General features: G+C 64.7%; 3 protein-coding genes across 3 annotated transcripts; 2 read left to right on the forward strand and 1 right to left on the reverse strand.

The window, feature by feature from the left end:
- The first annotated feature begins 236 nt into the window (after window positions 1-236).
- On the forward strand, window positions 237-5,398 carry RPL13 (ribosomal protein L13). The gene is made up of 6 exons (XM_021526924.2): window positions 237-302; window positions 480-592; window positions 1,439-1,580; window positions 3,000-3,173; window positions 4,353-4,409; window positions 5,201-5,398. Exons 2-6 carry the CDS (start codon window positions 489-491, stop codon window positions 5,357-5,359), a joined length of 636 nt encoding a protein of 211 aa, XP_021382599.1. The 5' UTR covers window positions 237-302; window positions 480-488; the 3' UTR covers window positions 5,360-5,398.
- Window positions 5,399-7,965: 2,567 nt separating this feature from the next.
- Window positions 7,966-14,118, forward strand: CPNE7 (copine 7). Its single transcript, XM_077786397.1, has 15 exons — window positions 7,966-8,284; window positions 10,210-10,392; window positions 10,457-10,531; window positions 10,940-11,014; window positions 11,091-11,174; window positions 11,264-11,353; window positions 11,561-11,659; window positions 11,997-12,083; window positions 12,184-12,243; window positions 12,325-12,458; window positions 12,584-12,638; window positions 12,788-12,839; window positions 12,907-13,040; window positions 13,150-13,386; window positions 13,981-14,118. The coding sequence occupies exons 1-15, from the start codon at window positions 8,078-8,080 to the stop codon at window positions 14,116-14,118; spliced, it is 1,710 nt and encodes a 569-aa protein (XP_077642523.1). The 5' UTR covers window positions 7,966-8,077.
- A 2,553-nt stretch (window positions 14,119-16,671) lies between these two features.
- On the reverse strand, window positions 16,672-18,619 carry LOC110468826 (sulfotransferase 2B1). Its single transcript, XM_021526989.2, has 6 exons — window positions 18,465-18,619; window positions 17,845-18,053; window positions 17,590-17,716; window positions 17,425-17,519; window positions 17,173-17,353; window positions 16,672-17,097 (listed from the first exon to the last, which is right to left on the reverse strand). Exons 1-6 carry the CDS (start codon window positions 18,601-18,603, stop codon window positions 16,982-16,984), a joined length of 867 nt encoding a protein of 288 aa, XP_021382664.2. The 5' UTR covers window positions 18,604-18,619; the 3' UTR covers window positions 16,672-16,981.
- Between the last annotated feature and the right edge of the window lie 727 nt (window positions 18,620-19,346).

A 19,346-nucleotide genomic window follows, 5' to 3' on the forward strand; every position in this document is an offset into this window, starting at 1 on the left:
CCCCTGCCCGGTGTCCGTCCCATTGCTGTGCCCAGGAGGTGCTGGGCACGGGCGAGGGCATGGAGCCGCTGCTGCCGTCCCCGGTGCTGGCTGCGGCCCCGGTTCCCGCTCCCCGCGGCCCCGCTCTCCCCGCCGTGCGCGGGCCCTTTAAGCGCCGCCATCTTTGCTGCGGGCAAGGAGCAGCCGTCGCTGGCCCCGCCCCTCTTTGGGCATCTCCCGCGCTGCCCATTGGGCGCCGCCGCGGCACTTCCGGCGCCTCCGCGCCAGCGCTTCCTTTCCGGTCGCCATTGTCGTAGCGGGAGGTGAGTGAGGCCCGCGGGCTCCATCCGCCGCCATCCGCCCGCCGGGGCCGCCCCCGCCCCCGCCGCAGCCCCGCATGGGGCCGGGGGGGAGGCCCCGGGGGCGCCGATGGGGCCGTGGCGGGCCCGGGCTTGGGGGCGTCTCGGGTATGGCCGCGTTAACCGTGCCGGGTTCCGCAGGCCGCAGCCATGGCGCCCAGCCGCAATGGGATGATCCTGAAGCCCCACTTCCACAAGGACTGGCAGCGCCGAGTCGCCACCTGGTTCAACCAGCCTGCCCGCAAGCTCCGCAGGTGAGTTCCGAGCTCCGGGGCCGCGGGTTCCTTCAGCCAGGGACCGCTCCTGCTCGGGCGAGCTTCTGCCAGCCGCAGCCAAGTGATGAGACATCTCCGGAATCGCTGCACCCACCGTGATGAACGCTCCTCCCTGGGTCTCTGATGGCAGCAGCAGCCGGCCCGGCCCGGCTCTTCGTTCCGGGGCCAGGGCAGGGCAGGAGATACCTCCCTGCAGGGGCTGGAGTGGCACACGTGGAGATGCCGTGTACCCCGTGGCTGTCACAGATGGGCAGGGGGCTAGCGACACTTGGCTTAGACTAGCCATAGTGTGACCAGCAGGACCAGGGCAGTGCCTGTCCCCTGTACTGGTGTTGATGTCACACCTGGAACTCCGGTGTTACATTTGGCCCCTCACTGCACGGCAGACATTGAGGAGCATGTCCTGAGAAGGGAATGGACCTGGGAAGGGTCTGGAGCAGCTGGGGGGCTCAGCCTGGAGAAAAGAGACTCCGGAGGGACCTGCTGGGTTTCCACAACTGCCTGACAGGAGGGGGTCAGGCTCTGGGCCTGGGGAACAGGGACCAGAGGAGAGGGAACAGCCTTGGTTTGTGCGGGGGAGGCTCAGGTTGGACATCACAAGGAATTTCCTTTTGGAAAGGGTGGTCAGGCCTGGTAAGGGACTGCCCAGGGAGGTGGTGGGGTCCCTATCCCTAGGGCTGCCCCAGGGAGGGGCTGGATGCAGCGCTTGGTGCTCTGGGCTGGGTTGATAAGCTAAGCTGGGGTTGGTAAGGTAAGCACAGGTTGGACTCGATCCCCTCAGAGGTCTTGCCCAAGCTGATGGCTCCTGTGGCCCTGCCATTCCAGGAGGAAAGCTCGCCAGGCCAAGGCTCGCCGCATCGCCCCCCGCCCCGTGGCTGGACCCATCCGGCCCATCGTCAGGTGCCCTACCATCAGATACCACAAAAAAGTCCGTGCTGGCAGGGGCTTCAGCCTGGAGGAGCTTAAAGTGAGTACAGAGCATCGGTTCAAAAAGTCAAGTAAAGTTTGAGCTCAGCTGCTTCTCCTGTCCTGCACAAGGTGATTTCCTCAGGTGTTGGTACCTGCCAGGGAAGGCTGTGGATTTCCTGGCTCTGGGAGCAAGGAAAGAATGGTCTTACCTGTGGTGGTGGAGAGGGTGTGTGAAGAGTGCTTTGAAAGGTAAACGTCTGTTTATCTGGTCAGACTGTCATTTAAAATTCTGCTAAAATAAAATAGGGGAAATTTAGGTTGGATCTGTGAAAGAAATTCTTCCCTGTGAGGGTGGGGAGGCCCTGGCACAAGGTGCCCAGAGAAGCTGTGACAGCCTCATCCCTGGAAGTGTCCAAGACCAGGTTGGATGGGGCTTGGAGCAGCCTGGGTAGGGCAAGGTGTCCCTGCTCTTGGCAAGGGATGGAACTTAAAGGTTGTTAAGGTCCTTTCCAACCCTTACTATTCAGAGATTCCGTGAAATTTGAATTCTGGAAGAGCCTTGAGTTTCCTAAACTTTTTTGAGAGAGGGAGAAGACTAAGATCATCTTCATTAAATTGTTCCTTTATGAAACATTTTTCTGCTAATTATGAATATTTTAGCCAATGTTTCCAGTTAAGGACCAAGTAAACTCAGCTCAATTTAGTTCTAAGATTAGCAGAGGATGTTGTACCAGGAGGAAGAACCATTCAGCGCAGCATTTTAGAGTAGCTGGAGTAATAATAGTTGGATTAAAGTGGGAAATGTTTCCTGTCCTCGGTTCCTTGTCCCTGTGACCTGCCCAGGTGTGCTGAGCTGCTAAAGGTGGTCTGCAGGGCCCCCACTGAATCTGTGATCAGATTCCACATCAGGGCTCGCTGGCAGCACCAGCTGCCTCTGCGCCTGGTTCAGTGTCTTAATTAAAGCATTTATAACTGAAATTGGTGCACTGAGGCAGGGAGATTGTTCTTCTGGGTGCCAAATACCTAATTACTTATTTTTCTTTAATTTTTGGGTAGCAGTGGAACACAAAGCAGGATGCAGCTGTTTGTCTTCAAACAGAAAATGAGTTTTTTGTTTAAGGTAGTTTAAAAAAATAGTTATTTAAGGGTTGTTTCAGATGGTTAGAAAAAAAATCTCGATTTAATGGAGCTTCCAGTATTCAGTGAACCAGAGTTGTCCATGAGGTGACTCATAAACATCTGTCTGAATCCAAGTTTAAATGTGTCCTGCATGGGTTGCACTTTGCTCCTCTGGGGAAACCCACCTGCAAAAATCAGCCAGAGCAACATTTTAAGCACAAAGATGCACCAGGACACCCTTTGTTGGTCCCTCACTGATGCCCAGCCTTCCTCCAGAGCCTGCATCCCGTGCTGGCTGTGCTGGGATCCCCGCCTGGCTGCTGGGAGCTGTGGGGTGCTGACACTGCTCTCTCCTCAGCTCGCTGGCATCAACAAGAAGTTCGCCCGGACTATCGGGATCTCCGTGGATCCCCGGAGGCGGAACAAGTCCACCGAGTCCCTGCAGGCCAACGTGCAGAGGCTGAAGGAGTACCACTCCAAGCTCATCCTCTTCCCGAGGAAGCCAGCCATGCCCAAGAAGGGAGACAGCTCTGTGAGTACCTGACTGCTGGAAGTGTGTCCTGCCCTGGGAGGGGTGTCAGGCACAGCTCCTGAGCCTTCCCCGTCGTGTGAACCCTGTGGTTCTGAGCCAGGCATTTGGCTGAGCAGCTGCTGGCTTCTTTTGGTGCTGATTCCTGGAGTTTTGCTCCTCGCTCAGCCAGTTGAGTTTTAGTTTAGAGAGCTAAATTATCACAATGGCTGGAAATTCCCCTTGGAGTCAGTCCTGCTGGTGGAAGGCTGAGGGACAGGTTGTGAGTGGCTCCCGAGCTGTGTGCCAGCCAGGCTCCAGAAGGTGGTTGTTATTGACATTCAAAAATGATTTTCATTAAAACCTCTCCAGGATCAGAGCAGAGCTGTTTCCTGGCTCTGCTGCCAGTAGATCCAGAGAACACAAGGGTGAGTTCAGGCTGTCCTCCCATCTTGTGAGGAATCTGGCAGCTCCAAGCTGCTTAACTCCATCTTCAGAGCAGGAGGAAGAGCCTGGAGCTGAAACACTGATTCAGATGTGTTTGCTGGAAGTCAGCTGTATTCAGTAAACGTTCAGTCATTTTTGTATGATGACATACTCTTACAAAAAGCCGGAATCCACCTAAGGACTTACTGAGGAACATGTTTGGTGTATATGAGCTGTGGGGGCTCAGGGAATGGCCTCAGTTTGTGCCGGGGAAGGTGGTTCAGGTTGGACATCAGGAATTTCTTCCTGGAAAGGGTGGTCAGGCACTGGCAGGGGCTGCCCAGTGAGGTTTGGAGTCCCCATCCCTGGAGGTGTCCAAGGAAGGAGCAGATGTGGCACTCAGTGCTCTGGGCTGGGGACAAGGTGGGGATCAGGCACAGCTTGGGCTGGACGATCATTGAGGCATTTCCAAGCTCGATGATCCTGTGATGCTGTGTAAATTGTGGCAGCACAGTTGGTGTCAAAGCTGTCCCAGCTGGCAGAGCTGTGGCCGCTGCTGCTCTGGCTGGGTCCGGGCACAGCGTGGGTCGCTGGTGCAGCTCGTCAGTGCCAAACGCTCTGACGTGCTGGCTGCATTCCCATTTGGTGTTACAGCTCCTGGCAGGATCATTAGCACCAAGTTTAAGCTGTGTACCTGCATACAGGCTGTGCTTTAGCTGAGGTTCTAGCTGGAGTTTAAATTCTGTTCTTCTAACATTCCCATCTTCTGTTGTGCAGCCAGAGGAACTCAAGATGGCCACTCAGCTCACAGGACCTGTCATGCCCATCAAGAACGTAAGTGTCATTTCATCATGTTCTGTGTGTGTGATGTGATTGAGGTTGGACTTGCAGAGAGGGTTCCATCCTTGCTGCCTCACAGCTGATGGTGGCTGTCTCCAGACATTGCCCATCGTGGATAAAAAAAAAAAAACAGGAATAAGTCTTTGAGAGAACTGTGAAACTGGGGGTGCTTTGGGGTCAGCTGCAGTGGGAGTGTTCAGGCAGGTTCTGTGGTCACCATGGGTCCCTAAATCCTCTCTGCTTCCCAGAGCTGCTGTCAGTGTCACAAACCTCTAGTCATTCCCTTCAACTCCCTGACAGGAAGGTGGAGCAGGGAGGGTGGGGTCACGCTCTCCTCCCGGGTGACAAGTGACAGGACTAGAGAAAACAGCCTCAAGCTGCGCCAGGGGAGGTTTAAGTTGAATATTAGGAAAATTTCTTCACTGTCCAGGCTGTCCATCCCTGGCACAGCTGCCCAGGACAGTTAGAGTCCCCATCTTTGGAAGTACTGAAAAAACACATGGATGTGTCACTTGAGGACATGGTTGGTGGTAGCCATGGTTGGACTTGCTATTAAAGGTCTTTACAAGCTTAACAAAGCTGCGATTCTGTGAAACCTGACTCAGGTTTCCCGTGGTGCTTGTTTTTATTCCTGCTCCATTGAGGAGCCGGCGGGAGGGCAGATCCCGGCGGAGCAGGCCGAGGGCAGGGCCTGTAGATGGCACGAGCGCTCCATTCCCGCAGGGATGCTGCTGGGGAGCCTGGGCTCCGAGGGGCAGCCTGACTGTCTGGCGCTCTCTCCGCAGGTTTTCAAGCGGGAGAAGGCGCGTGTCATCTCGGAAGATGAGAAGAACTTCAAGGCCTTTGCCAGCCTTCGCATGGCCCGGGCCAACGCCCGCCTCTTCGGCATCCGCGCCAAGCGCGCCAAGGAAGCGGCGGAGCAGGACGTGGAGAAGAAGAAATGAACTGTTCTCCCCAGAACTGTCAATAAAAAGCCGTAGAGAGCCCAGTGTGCTGTGGTTTTGGGGCACATGTACCGAGCGGAGCCGCCCCGTGTGCCCGTGGCGGTACAGGGACGTGTTCCAGCATGGGAAGCCTTTGCCGTGCTTGGAGGCTCCGCATTTCCCTGACAGCGAGTTAAACACCTGCCTTGTGCCCACTCCTCTGCCTTGTCAGGGCTGCAGCCCGGGCTGCCTTCTGCTCTGATTCTCAGGGGCTTTGGGAGTTCCCCCTCCATGCCAGGCTTTGGCTGCTGCCCCTTCCCTGCCTTCCGTGCCAGTATTCCTGGTTTGATGATTTCCATACCTCTGTATGAGGCAGAGCTGTACAAGATGGGTGTCACTCAGGTGCTGCCCACATGGGGAGCTTTCCCCACTTTTGGGGGGTACAGGGGGAGCAAGGTGTGGCCCAGCCCCTCAGCTGGGCTTGGATGGAGCCAAGTTCCAGGGCTGGACTGTGCTACTCTTTCGTTCTCTACTCCCTGGCCCTTGGCTCAGCCCCTGCTCCAGTTCTAGGGCACTTTCAGCTGTTTCTGCATGAATTAAAGGCCATGTTGTAGTAGATGTGGCACTTGGGGACATGGTGGTGGCCTTGGCAGTACTGGGGAGAGGGTGGACTGATCTTGGAGTCTTTTTCCATCCCAAATGATTCTGTGATACTTCAGTTGGCACCACAGGAGCTCAGGAGAAACTGGGGGATTCTGGCCAATCCTTGTGGCTGTTGGGGGAAATCCCAGCCTCTGGCTGTCCCTGGGCAGGGCTGGTGGGTCACTGGGATGTGTTGGTGGGGCCAGAGCTGCTCCAGGAGCACTCACCCAGCCCGTTGTTACCTCGGATGGGATGGGATGGGATGGGATGGGATGGGATGGGATGGGATGGGATGGGATGGGATGGGATGGGATGGGATGGGGCGTGGCACTCAGTGCTGGAGTCCTGGCACAGCTGCGTGGTTCCTGGGCACTTCAAAGAGGCAAGATGAGCCTGCTGAGGCGTTGCCTGTGTCTGGTTACCGCGGTGTCCCTCCAGCCCCTGTGCCCAGCCCATGTCCTGCTGTGGGCTGGTATCTCCTGCCCTACCGAGCCGTGCTGGGGCTGTGGGGGGAGTGGGAAGGAGAGTGGCCTATTTCTGCCAGGCAGGCTGGGGATTAGCTCCCAAAGCCCGGGCCCTGCGGTGCCCTCGTGCTTGTTAGCCCTGTCTGCATTTTAATCCCTCCAAATTTGAGCTAATTACATCATCTTCAGAAAGCTGGGTTGACAGCACCGCAGTGCTGGGGGGACTGGGGTGGGTGGGGGGTCCCGGGCTGGGGACTCAGCACATGGGGCTCCATGTGCATGGAATGTGGGTCTGGATGCTCCAGCACGTGGGGAGCGATCCCGCTGGGTTTGGGGGGACCCCACCCTTGTGCTTGGGCTGTTGGCTCGGAGTGTGGGGGGCCAGGACCAAGGTGGCCTTGGGTACCCCATGGAGAGCAGCTGGGGAGGGTGGGGGGCGGTGGCTGTGCCGTGGGGGTCCCACTTGGAGCAGGAGCTCCCGCCCTGGCACAGCCAGCGGTGCTGGGGACCCTGCGGACCCCGCTCAGCCCCGGTGCGGGGTGGGCTCCGCTCCGGAGCCGGCAGCGAGGCAGTTAACGGAGCTTGTCATCCATCTCCCTCTTAGGGCTCCGCTCCCGAGCTGCAGCTTGAGTCAGTTGTGTGGAGGTGGCAGCGGCAGCAGCTCCGGCACACCGGCACGGCGGGCACACCGGTGCGGCGGGCACACCGGCACGGCGGGCACGCCCCGACCCAGCCCCTGCCGTGTCCCAGCCCAGGCCACCAGCACCCAGGTGAGGGGGCGACGGGCAGGGTGGGACCCGCTGTCCCCTCCACCGAGCGATGGATGATGCCAAGGGGTGCCCGCGATCCCGGGGATGGGGACGGTGCCCACCGGAGCACCGGGAGGGCCTGGGTGCTGCGTGACTTCCCCAGGAAACTTCGGCCGGGCTGGGCACGGGAGGGCACAGGTGGGCAGGGGCTGCTCCGTCCCTGCCCCTGCCCCAGCCAGGAGCCCTCAGGACACGCAGGCGGGGGGACAAGCCCCGGGCCGGGCCGGGACTGGCAGAGCCCCTCGCTGCCCCGTCAGGCAGCACCGCCTGGCTGGGTGTTGCCAGGCTCCGGGGGCAGCACGGACGCTGTCCCCAGCACGGGGGGAATGTGCCACCCGGTGCCACAGACACGGAGTTGGTGTCCCCACTCCCCTCCGGAGAGCCCTGCCCAGGGACTGGAGGGGGGTGGTACACGGGGCACTCCAGGGTGGGTACCCCACCCCACTTAGGTCCCCCCTCCCCTCGGGACGCATCCTGCCCTGGGGTGGGGCTGGCACAGAGCTGGGCACGGCCCTGCAGGACCGTGTGAGCCCCCCGCAGCCCTGCCCGTGGTGTTGGCTGGCACTGGGGGTACCCGGGCAGTGCCACGAGGTGCCCGGCTCCCCCTCAGCCCGCTGTGCTTTGATGCCTTGCAGGGTCCCGCGGAGCCGTCGGGACTGGAACCGGCCCCCGGCCTGGGAGGGCGGCCCGGGGCCCCTCTGCCCCGCGCCTGTCCCGCCACCGGGGCCGTGCCCGGCACCGCGGGGCACCGTGCCCCGGGCATGACGGGCACCTGCCCGGCTCCCTGACGGCGCCCGAGGCCGCGGCCGCCCCGCTCGCCCCCCATGCCCTTCGCCCACGGGGCCGCCGGTCCCCGGCCGCGCCCGGCCGGCATGGGCGACGTGCCCGAGCCGTGCCCGCAGGCCCCGCTGGCCGTGCTCTCCAAGGTGGAGCTGCGGGTCAGCTGTAAGCACCTCCTGGACCGCGACACCCTCAACAAGTCGGACCCCTGCGTGCTGCTGCTGATGCAGTCCCAGGGCCAGTGGATGGAGGTAGGAGAGCGGGGGGCACTGCTGGCACCCACCGAGCCGGGCAGCGCTGGGCAGGGCGGGAGCCGGGGACGTGGCGGGGCTGGGCACAGGGCGGTGGATGCAGGGGGCCGCAGGGTGGGGTGCAGGGTGCAGAACGGGGGTCAGAGTGCAGGGTTCAGAGCAGGGTACAGGAGACAAGGGAGAATGGGATGCAGGGTGCAGAAAGGGGTACAGGGTTCAGAGCAGAGTACAGGAGATAAGGGAAAATGGGGTGCAGGGTGCAGAAAGGGGTACAGGGTTCAGAGCAGAGTACAGGAGATAAGGGAAAATGGGGTGCAGGGTTCAGAGCAGAGTACAGGAGACAGTGCAGACTGGGGTACAGGGTGCAGAAAGGGGTGCTAGGTGCAGAACAGGGTGCAGGGTTCAGACCAGGGTACAGGGTGCAGAGATGGTGCAGAGTAGGGTGCATGGTGCAAGACCGGTTGCAGGGTTCAGACCACATGCAGGAGACAATGAAGGGTCAGGGTTCAGAACGGGGTGCAAGGTGCAAAACAGGGTACAGGGTGCAGGATGGGACACAGGAGATGGTGCAGAGTAAGGTGCACAGTGCAGAACAGGGTCCCGGGGGTGAGGCAGGGTGGGCAGGGCACTGTGGGGCACCCGGCAGCCCGTGGGGATGGTGCTAACACTGGGTCACATCCAGCTCACTGGGGCTGCAGAGGGGCCGGGGAGCAGGACGGGCGTGGTGCCCACCACACGCGGCTCCCGAGTGGCTCCACTGCCCCGGGACAGGGACAAGGGACATCTCAGCTCTCCCTGGGGTGGCGCAGGGCTGGAGGGCTGGTGCTAACGCTGGGGCTGGCAGACACCGGGATGGCACTGGGGCTGGCACGGCTCCTTCCATCCCTCCCCATGCTGAGCTCGGGGCTGGCAGCGGCGGCTCCGCTCTAATCGCGGATTTAGCGCTAAACCCCTCGCGTGTCATCGACTCTGCTCGAGCCAGCGCGGCGCCGGGGAGGGGGGCACGAGGGCCCCGTGCCAGCTGCGGTGTGCTGTGCCATGGCAGGCGCTTGCACCCGGCTGTGCCACAGTGCTCTGTGCCACGCTCTGTGCCATGCCGTGCCAGACACCAGCCAGCTCCAAGAGGCAGGAGGGTCCCTCCTGAGCCACCTTTTGGAGTGACTCCTGTCCCCGCCAGCCTGTGTGCCCCGGAGGAGGGGGTGCTGAATCTGGCTCTGCCCTGGGTCCAGAGGGTGCAAGGACCCAACACCCACATCCCCAGAATCAGGGGCTGCCCATGCAGGAGGGACACTGCTGGCCACGGCAAGGTGGCAGCAGCGTGGGTTTGACAGATGATGCTGGACTGAGCAGGCAGTGGGCAGGGGCCAGGGCTGGCAGGGTGCCCTGGCCAGGATGTGTCCCCTTGAGTCAACCCTGGCAGGGGCGGCTGCGGGGGAGGCTCCGGAACTGCTCAGCACCCGCTGCCAGCGCGGCCGGGAGACGCTGAGCACCCACTGCCCACTGGGGCCACCGGGGCTGGGGCTGGTGACCCCCAGGCATGGCCACCCCAGGATGGGCACAGCAGCTTGTCCTGGCACCGGCCCGTTGCTCCTGCTCCGGCCGAGCTGTGGCAAAGCACAGCCAGAGGCAGAGTGTCCCCCTGGATGAGCACAGGGAGCCCAGTGGGAGCAGCGTCCCGGACCCAGGGCTGGCAGGGCTGGAGGCTGTGGGGGGCACAAGGGGCTCCTCCAAATGCCATGCACTGGGGCACAGCCGGTCCTTCCCTGCATTCCCTGTTCCTGCACCCCTGTCCCTTCATCCTTCACTCTCTCATCCCCGTACCCCTCAGCCTGGCACGTCCCATCCTTCCATCTCCCGTCCCGCACCGCCGCTTCCCACATCCCCGTGAGCTCTGCCCCCCAAGGCCCTGTGCCAATGCCACGCAGGTGGATCGCAGCGAGGTGATCAAGAGCAACCTGAACCCCGTCTTTGCCAAGATCTTCACGGTCGATTACTACTTCGAGGAGGTGCAGAAGCTGCGCTTCGAGGTGTACGACAGCCACGGCCAGGCCGGCGTGGGCACGCACGACGACGATTTCCTGGGGGGCATGGAGTGCACCATGGGGCAGGTGAGCCTGGGCACCCCCGGGGACCCCGCGGCGGCCGCCCCTCCCCAACGCTGCGCTCTCGCAGATCGTGGCGCAGAAACGCGTGACCAAGCCGCTGTTCCTCAAGTACGGCAAGTTTGCGGGCAAGTCCACGATCACGGTGAGCACCGCGCTGGGGGTGGCACTGGGGCGGGTGACGCTGAGCAGGGGCACTGGGGTGGCACCAAAGCCAGGCACGTGGGTGGCGCTGGGATGGGGTGCACAGGTGACGTGGGGCTGGAACCCTGGGATGGCACCAGACAGGACACGTGGGTGGCACTGGACTAGGGACTGGGACAGCATCAAACTGGGACACCTGGGTGGCACTGGGCTGGATCAGTAGGGTGGCACAGACTCTTGGAGTTGGGGAGGGCTCAGGGTCCCCAGTGGCATCTGCTGGCCATCCTGAAGGCCCCTCCTGTGCTGGGGAGGCACGTGGGACCCTGTCCCCTCGCAGGGCACCACAGGGAGGTGGTGGGCAGGGGGGCAAAGCTATGCCAGGCTCTGAGCACCCACGGCCACCTCTCAGATCATCTCGGAGGAGATCTCGGGGAACAACGGCTACGTGGAGCTTGCCTTCCGCGCCAAGAAACTGGACGACAAGGTGAGCCAGGTGCCAGGGGGAAAACAGGGCACGGCGGGCAGGGTGGGCACTGCTCCCTCTCATCCTCCTCCCCCAGGACCTCTTCAGCAAGTCAGATCCCTTCCTGGAGATCTACCGCATCGACGACGACCGCAGCGAGCAGCTGGTGTACCGCACCGAGGTGGGGCCACGGCGGCACCGAGCCCCCGGCCACCCCCCGGCCACCCCGGGGCTCCCCGGCCCCGCTGAGCCCCCCACCCCATCCTGCAGGTGGTGAAGAACAACCTCAGCCCCATCTGGGAGCCCTTCAAAGTCTCCCTCAACTCGCTCTGCAGCTGTGAGGAGAAGAGGAAGCTGAGGGTGAGGATGAATGATGAAGACTCTGTTCCTGCCCGGGGGGCATCTGTCCCCCAGCTTCCCTGGGGGTGTGCTGGGGATCCCACAGTGCAGGGGACAGGGCTGAGCCCCCCTGGTGCCAGGGCTGAGCCTCCCTGGTGCCAGGGCTGAGCCCCGCTGGTGCCAGGGCTGAGCCCCGCTGGTGCCAGGGCTGAGCCGTGCCCATCACAGTGCGTGGTGTGGGACTACGACTCGCGGGGCAAACACGACTTCATCGGGGAGTTCTTCACCACCTTCGAGGAGATGCAGAAGGCGATGGGGGAGAACAAGGTGGGACATGGGGACACGGGGATGGCCTGGGGGTCACCAGCAGAGCCTGTCCTAGCAGCCACCTTCCAGCTCCTCCTCTGGGTTTGGCATCATTTTCTTCTTGCTGCCCTCCTGTTTGGGGAAGGGATGGTGGGTTGGGGGTCTTCTGGGGAGTCATGGGTGGGCTGTAGCTGGGAGTGGGGGAAGGCAGCTGCACCCTGGGTCTGGGGGTGCAGGGACATCGGGCCACGATGTTCCGGGGCCGTGGGGTCCCCACGGGGCAGAGTGGCACCGGGGGGGCCCGGGCTGGGCCGTGCCCCGGCGGGGGCTGCAGGCAGCGCGGGTGCCGGTGCCGCAGGTGCAGTGGGACTGCATGAACCCCAAGTACAAGATCAAGAAGCGCAACTACAAGAATTCGGGGGTCGTGGTGCTGCTGGACCTGAAGGTGAGCGCCTGGGAGCCGTGCCAGGCTGTGCCAGGCCGTGCCAGGCCGTGCCGAGCCATGCCCGGCTCCGTGGGCCGCCTGACGCGGGTCCCTCTGGAAGATCCACAGGGTTTACTCCTTCCTGGATTACATCATGGGCGGCTGTCAGATCCATTTCACGGTGAGCAGCGTCCCCTCCCCGCCCCGCAGGGACACCCCCGTGGCCCTGCTCACCCTGGGGACCCTCACTGCCCCCCTCCAGGTGGCCATCGACTTCACGGCCTCCAACGGGGACCCCCGAAACAGCTGCTCCCTGCACTACATCAACCCCTACCAGCCCAACGAGTACCTCAAGGCGCTGGTGGCCGTGGGCGAGATCTGCCAGGACTACGACAGGTTGGTGGCTCTGGCAGGTCCCCCGGGGCCACACACACACACCGGTGATGTCCACTGGGGTGAGACCTGCTGGTGACAGGCGCTCCGTGCTGCCACCAGGGCTCCTCACAGCCCTTCCCTTGCAGCGATAAGAAATTCTCGGCTCTGGGCTTCGGTGCCAGGATCCCCCCCAAGTACGAGGTGAGGGGGTCTCAGGGCCCCGTGGGACCCCAGGGATGTGCTCGTCCCTCTGGGTACCCTCGGCCGTGGCACTGGTGGGGCTCGGCAGATGCCGGGGGCTGTGCTAGGGGCTGCACCAGCTGCCCCCTCCCCTTCCTCCCTCCCTCCAGGTCTCCCACGACTTCGCCATCAACTTCAACCCCGACAATGATGAGTGTGAGGGTGAGTCCAGCTCCAGAGGGGCCGGATCCACGGCTGGGATGCCCCTCACCCCTCGCACACCCCACAGGCATCCAGGGCGTCGTGGAGTCCTACCAGAGCTGCCTGCCCAAAATCCAGCTCTACGGCCCCACCAACGTGGCTCCCATCATCTCCAAGGTGGCTCGCGTGGCGGCCGACGAGGAGCGGACCAAGGAGGCGTCGGTGGGTCCCTCCGCCCCGCCGGGGCCGGGCTGAGACCTCGCCCGCTCGCGGCAGCCGAGAGGGGCCGGCCGCGGGGTCGGGCGGCCCCCGAGCATCCCTGTCCCCCCAGCAATACTTCATCCTGCTGATCCTGACGGACGGCGTGGTCACGGACATGGCGGACACGCGGGAGGCCATCGTCCGCGCCTCCTACCTGCCTATGTCCATCATCATCGTCGGCGTGGGCAACGCCGACTTCACCGACATGCAGATCCTGGACGGGGACGACGGCGTCCTGCGCTCCCCCAAGGGCGAGCCCGTCCTGCGCGACATCGTCCAGTTCGTCCCGTTCCGCGAGTTCAAGAACGTGAGTGGGGCAGCCACGAGCTCCTCCCTGCCCCTCCCGGCCCTTCCCTCCCCTCCCGGCCCTTCCCTCCCCTCCCATCCCCTCCCGGCCCTTCCCTCCCCTCCCATCCCTTCCTGTCCCTCCCGGCCCTTCCCTCCCCTCCCGGCCCTTCCCTCCCCTCCCATCCCTTCCTGTCCCCTCCCGTTCCCTCCCACCCGTTTCCATCCCCTTTCCCTCTCCCATCCATCTCCTCCCTCCCGTCCCCTTCTGTCCCTCCGGTCCTCTCTCGTCCCCTCCGCACTTGGCGGCGCAGGGAGCCGGTGTCCCGCGGCTCAGGCCGGTGTCCCGGTGTCCCGGTGCCCCGCGGCTCAGCCCGGTGTCCCGGTGTCCCGCGGCTCAGCCCGGTGCCCCGGTGCCCCGGTGTCCCGCAGCTCAGCCCGGTGCCCCGGTGTCCCGCGGCTCAGCCCGGTGTCCCGGTGTCCCGCGGCTCAGCCCGGTGCCCCGGTGCCCCGGTGTCCCGCGGCTCAGCCCGGTGTCCCGGTGTCCCGCGGCTCAGCCCGGTGTCCCGGTGTCCCGGTGTCCCGCGGCTCAGCCCGGTGTCCCGGTGTCCCGCAGGCGTCGCCCACAGCCCTGGCCAAGTGCGTGCTGGCGGAGGTGCCCAAGCAGGTGGTGGAGTACTACAGCTACAAAGCGTTCCCCCCGCGCTGCCCCCGGCCCCCCACCCCCGACCCCAGCCTCGGCTCCCCGCAGTGAGGGACCCCCGAGCCCCAACCTCGCTTTCCCCCAGTGAGGGACCCCCCACCCCCGGCTCCAGCCTCGGTTCCCCCTGTGAGACGCCCCCAGTGCCCCCCAGCTTTGGGTTGCCCCAGTGAAGCCCCCAGTCTCAAGGTGCCCCAGTGAGACCCCCCCCCGCTCTCCCAGCGGCCTGGGGACAATCGGGGTCCCCGCCAGGCCCTGCCCTGCCACGGCCCCCCGGCTGGGACACGGGGAAATCCCGGCCCCCCAGTGCAGGACACCCCCGCACTGCCCGCCCCCGGTGTCTGCCCGTGGCCCGGACCCTCCCCTGCTGTCCCCTCGGTCCCCTCGGTCCCCGCTTCTCTGTCACTGTGGTATTTGGAGGCTGCATGATCCCCCCCAATAAAGCACCAGCCCTGTGCCCACCCTGCTGCTCTCTGCGTGCCCACCCCCGCTCCGGGGGTCACCGGGGCTGGCAGGAGAGGCTGGCAGCTCCCGGTGACACCGTGCCGCCGCACCCGGTGACGGCAGCCGCGGGCAGTCCCAGCCCCCCCATTTCGGGTGTCCGTGGCTTTGATGTGCCCGAGCGGGAGCTCGCCCCGCTGTGCCACGGCCCCGAATCCAGGGCACGGAGCGGGGAGAGGCGGCGACGGAGCCAGCCCAGCTGCCCGGCACACGGCCGCTGCCACGTGCTGTGTGCCATGGGCTGTGTGCCATGTGCCGTGTGCCATGGGCTGTGTGCCACGTGCCATGTGCTATGTGCCATGTGCTATGTGCCACATGCCATGGACTGTGTGCCCTGTGCCGTGTGCCATGTGCTATGTATCATGTGCCACATGCCATATACTGTGTGCCATGTGCCCTGTCTATGTGCAATGTGCCACATGCCATGGGCAGTGTGCCCTGCCTCACACCATGTGTCCCCAGCTGTGTTCCGTGTGCCATGTATGTGCTGTGTGTGTATCCTGTGCCACAGGCCATGGGCCATGCACCACGGCCACCTGTGCCATGTACTGTGTCATGTCCCACGTGCCGTGCATGCTGTGTCCCACGTGTCTGTCCCGTGTGCCACATGCTGTGTGCCACATGCTCTGCCATGTGGCACTCAGTGTGGCATACTCCGTGCATCTGTTCCGTGTGACATGTGCGCTGTCGTCTGCCAGGCGCTGCGTGCCCTGTCATGTTCCCTGTGCCACGTGCTATTTGTCATGTGCTCTGTGCCACGTGCCATGCGATGTGTTCTGTGTGCCATGTTCTGTATGCCCTGTGCCATGTGCTGGGTGCCATGTTCCTTTGCCATATTCCATGTTCCATATGCCACGCATTGTGCTGTGCCACGTGCCGTGTGCTGGGTGCCATGTTCCTTTGCCATATTCCATGTTCCATATGCCACGCATCGTGCTGTGCCACGTGCCGTGTGCCGGGCACTGTGCCATGCTGCTGCCACACGCTGTGTGCTCGCGGTGCCGGCAGATGCTCCTGGCAAGGTGGCATCCCCAGGAGCAGGGTGTGCCCAAGGCCACCACAGGGACTGAAACTGGAGCCTGGCACAGCCTCACGGGGTAGGGGCCACCCAGGAGCTGCTGTGCAGTGCCAGGGAGCTGGGCTCCAGGATGCTGCCACCTCCCTGGGTGCAGGTACAGCTGCCAGGCTGGCCCCGTGCGGGTGTCACTCTGCGGGACAGCCCGGCTGGCCCTGGGGCGCTGCTGGCACACAAGGCACGGGCAGGGGCGCAGTACCTGCACCCCCATGCAGCCCCTATTTATAGCTCCTGATTCATCTCCTTTAAGGCGGATCCGGGGTGTTGCCGTGGAAACCCAAACCTGCAGCAGGGAGGCTGCAGCAGGGCCGGTCCTGGGGCGGGCAGGAGCTGCCCTGGCACCCAACCCATGGGGACAGATGGGTACCCCAGGGTGGCTGCAGAGGGACCCCGCGGGGCTGGGAACGTCCAGAGACACCACGCGGGGTTGTCCCTGCCGGCAGGAGGGGCTGGCAGAGGGGGCAGGAGTGGCAGGACACCGGTGCCACCGTCCCACAGACCCCACGGAGGGTCTCACCAGCTGTCCCCTCTCAGCCAGCCCTAGCCCAGGGTGGTGCCAGGGCAAGCCCCCAGCCTGCTCACCCTGCAGGGGCAGGGTAGGGGAGCCGGTTAATCACTGAGCCTCTGCTTGCAGCGGGGCTCCACAGGGCAATTCCTTGAAGGTGGCAGCAGAGGGGCTGGGGGGCTCGGGGTGCTGCCTGCCTGGGAGACCCCAGGGTGCTGGGGGGGTGGAACAAGCCCCTCCGTGCAAACACCCCAGGAGGGGAGAGGGGCAGGGGGATGCATCCAGCCAGGGTAGTCGGGGCAGAGGGCTCTGGAAGGGGATGGGCTGGGAGGGAGACTCCGGGGGTCGGGCCCTGGGTGCTGCCGAGGGAGCCACCGTGGCCGTGCTGTGCCCGTGCCCGGCCCGTGCTGCCCACCCGGTCATTGCCCCGTTGTCAGTACGGCTCCCGGGGATGCGTCCCCACCCCGATGTGCTCCTGATAAGAGCAGCTCTTCCCGCCTCACACCCCTGGGATTAGCTGCCTGCCTGGGAACAGCAATAAATATTTATTTCCGCAGGGCGGGATGGGCGGAAAGGGGGGTCACGGCCACGCGTCCCCGGCCGGGGAGAGCGAGGCCACGGGGATGGCCACAATGCATGGCCGGAAAGGTTCCCCGCCCCCAGGGATGTGGGACGGTGCCACGGCCCCTCACCGGAACCCCCAGCCCCGTGGGAGCCCCCGGTGCCGGGGTGACACGGGGGGTGTTTTATGGGGTGCCTGAGGGGGTCCCGGCAGGGTCTCCACGAGGTGGTTGTCAGCAGGCGAGGGCTCGGCGTCCCCCCAAAGCCCGGGCCCGTCAGGCCATGGGCCATTGCGAGGGCAGCTCCGTGTCCCCCATCTCCTCCTGGTAGCGCCGGTTGAAGAGGGCGTTCTGCTCGGGGGAGAAGTGGCTGCGCCAGTCCCCCACCACCCCTGTGGCACAGAGGGACGGGGAGTCAGGGCTGCTGCGCCCGCGGTGCCCAGCGCCCCCGGCCCCTTCCCCCTCACCCTTGCGCATGAAGCGGCCCTGGCTGTGGTCCATGATCTCGGCGGGGATCAGCGAGTAGTTGGCCATGGCGTTGTCCCGCATGGCGGAGAAGCTGCAGTGCTGCTCCAGGGCTGCCAGCGTGCCCGGTGCCAGCGGGCACCCCAGGAAGTCGCTGAGGCGCTGCGCCGTGCCACGCAGGTCCTGGGCAGGAGCACGGTCAGCACCGGGCAGCGGCGGGGACGGGGACAGGACGGGGCCGCAGCGGGGCTCACCTGGTGCAGCTCCTCGTAGGTGACGTAGAGGATGTCCAGGAGGTGCCGCTGGCCCAGCCAGCCCTTGACGTGGTCAAACCAGGAGCCGTAGTGCACTGGGGGGAGGAGGGGGTGACGGGGGACCCCGAGGCTGAGTGTCCCCCCACACACCCCCCCAGTCCCTACCTGTGCCCTCGAGGAACTGCGTCAGGAAGGCATCGAAGGAGCTGGGGTCGGGCAGGAACTTGGCCAGGTGGTGGAAGTGGTAGAAGGAGACGGCGACGTCTTTGGGGTTCCTGGCCACGTAGATCACCTGGAGGGACGCAGTGTCACCCCCACAGCGGGGGGATTCCCCTCCACCCCGCTCAGAAAGCCCCCAGCGTTTCCCCAGCTGTGGGATGTCCCCGCAGGGACCCCCAGACCAGCGGGGACCCCTCTGACCTTGGCCTTGCTGCGCTGCAGGGCGGGGGCCAGGACGTGGGCGGGCAGGTGGGTGGTGAGGAGCCGCGGGGGCTCGGCGTCCCGCAGCGCCTCCCGGCAGTAGATCTGCTCCAGCCAGGGCGCCCGCTCCCAGTTGGGGATGGTCTTGGCTGGGCGGGCATCGCCGAGGCTGAAGAGCAGCGTCAGGATCTCCTGCATCCAGGTGGTGCCTGCAGAGGTGGGTGTCAGGGCAGGGCCACGGGCCCGGCACCATGGATTGGCACATCACGGCGCTGTATGGCACAGCACGGATTGGCGCGGCAAGGCACGGCTCAGCCTGTCCCATCCCATCCCTCCCAACCCCTCCTGTGCCAGCGGCTGGGCTGGCAGTGCCGTGTGCCCCCTCCCTGAGCCCCAGGGACACCGGGCTGGGGCTGGGGACGGGAGGGCAGCAGGACAGGGCTGGGGCAGGACCTGCTGGCCAGCGGTGCCCGTGCTGTGCCAAAGAGTGGCCGGGGGCACCGGGTCCGGGTGTCTCCGAGCCCCCCGGCGGCCCTGGAAGAGCTCCCCGCTGCCGCCCGGTGTCCCAGCCCCGTCCCGCCGCATCCCCTCGTTGCCCCCGTGTCCCCCCATCCCCTCACCCGATTTGGGGTAGGTGGCGATGAGCACGTCGCTGGGGCGGAAGGTGAAGGCGGCGGCGAAGCCGAGGGACTCCTGGGTGTGGAGGTGGCCGGGCAGGGCGATGCCCGCGAAGGTCTCGGTCACCTCCATGCGCTCCATGGCCCGGCCGGGCGGGACGCGCCGGGAGCCGCTTAAATAGCGGCGAAAGAGGAAGCGGCCCCGGCGGGCGGGGGGCCGGAACCCCCCGCGCATTCCTGCCCGGGAGCCGGGAATCCGCGCTGGGGCCAGCGCCGGGAGAGCGCCGCTGGCGGGGGCTGGAGACACCCGGGACGGGTGCGGTGGGGTGGCGGTCCTGCCTCCCCAGGCCCAGGAGCCGGGAGAAACGTGGGCGCCGCGTCACCTCGGGAAGGAGGCCAGGAAACCCGAGGGATGCCAGCCCCACACCGTGCCCACGCCGAGCTCCCCGCGGCTGGCACGGCAGGAGAGGGTTCCCATCCCAGCACACCGCAGGATGAGATGTCCAGCTGGGCCGGCCATCTCCACGTGGCTCCATGCCATTCTCCAGAAGTCCCAGCAAGGCCCTTCTGGCTGGGAAGGACAGCACAGCTGGAGCCAGCCGGGATGCGCAGCATCCGCTGGATGGCCGTGCCTCAGTTTCCCCTCGGGACGCTGCAGCGGCACCGGAGTGCGGGGGATCCAAGCACACACGGAGGAGCAGCAGCAGCCCCACACCACGGCCGTGCCAGCCCGGCTGCTTGCCCCCGGGCATGTGGCTGCTCGGCGCCAAGGCGGGGGGCGGCTCTGGGGTGGCTGGAGCCCATCCCAGCCCCGTCACCGCACGCAAGCCGGAAAAGTTAATTCACAGGCGTCGCAGGCAGGGACTGCCCCAGCGTCCCGGGGCC

The sequence above is a fragment of the Lonchura striata genome, chromosome 13 (genome assembly GCF_046129695.1).
Source record: "Lonchura striata isolate bLonStr1 chromosome 13, bLonStr1.mat, whole genome shotgun sequence".
NCBI classification, from domain to species: domain Eukaryota; kingdom Metazoa; phylum Chordata; class Aves; order Passeriformes; family Estrildidae; genus Lonchura; species Lonchura striata.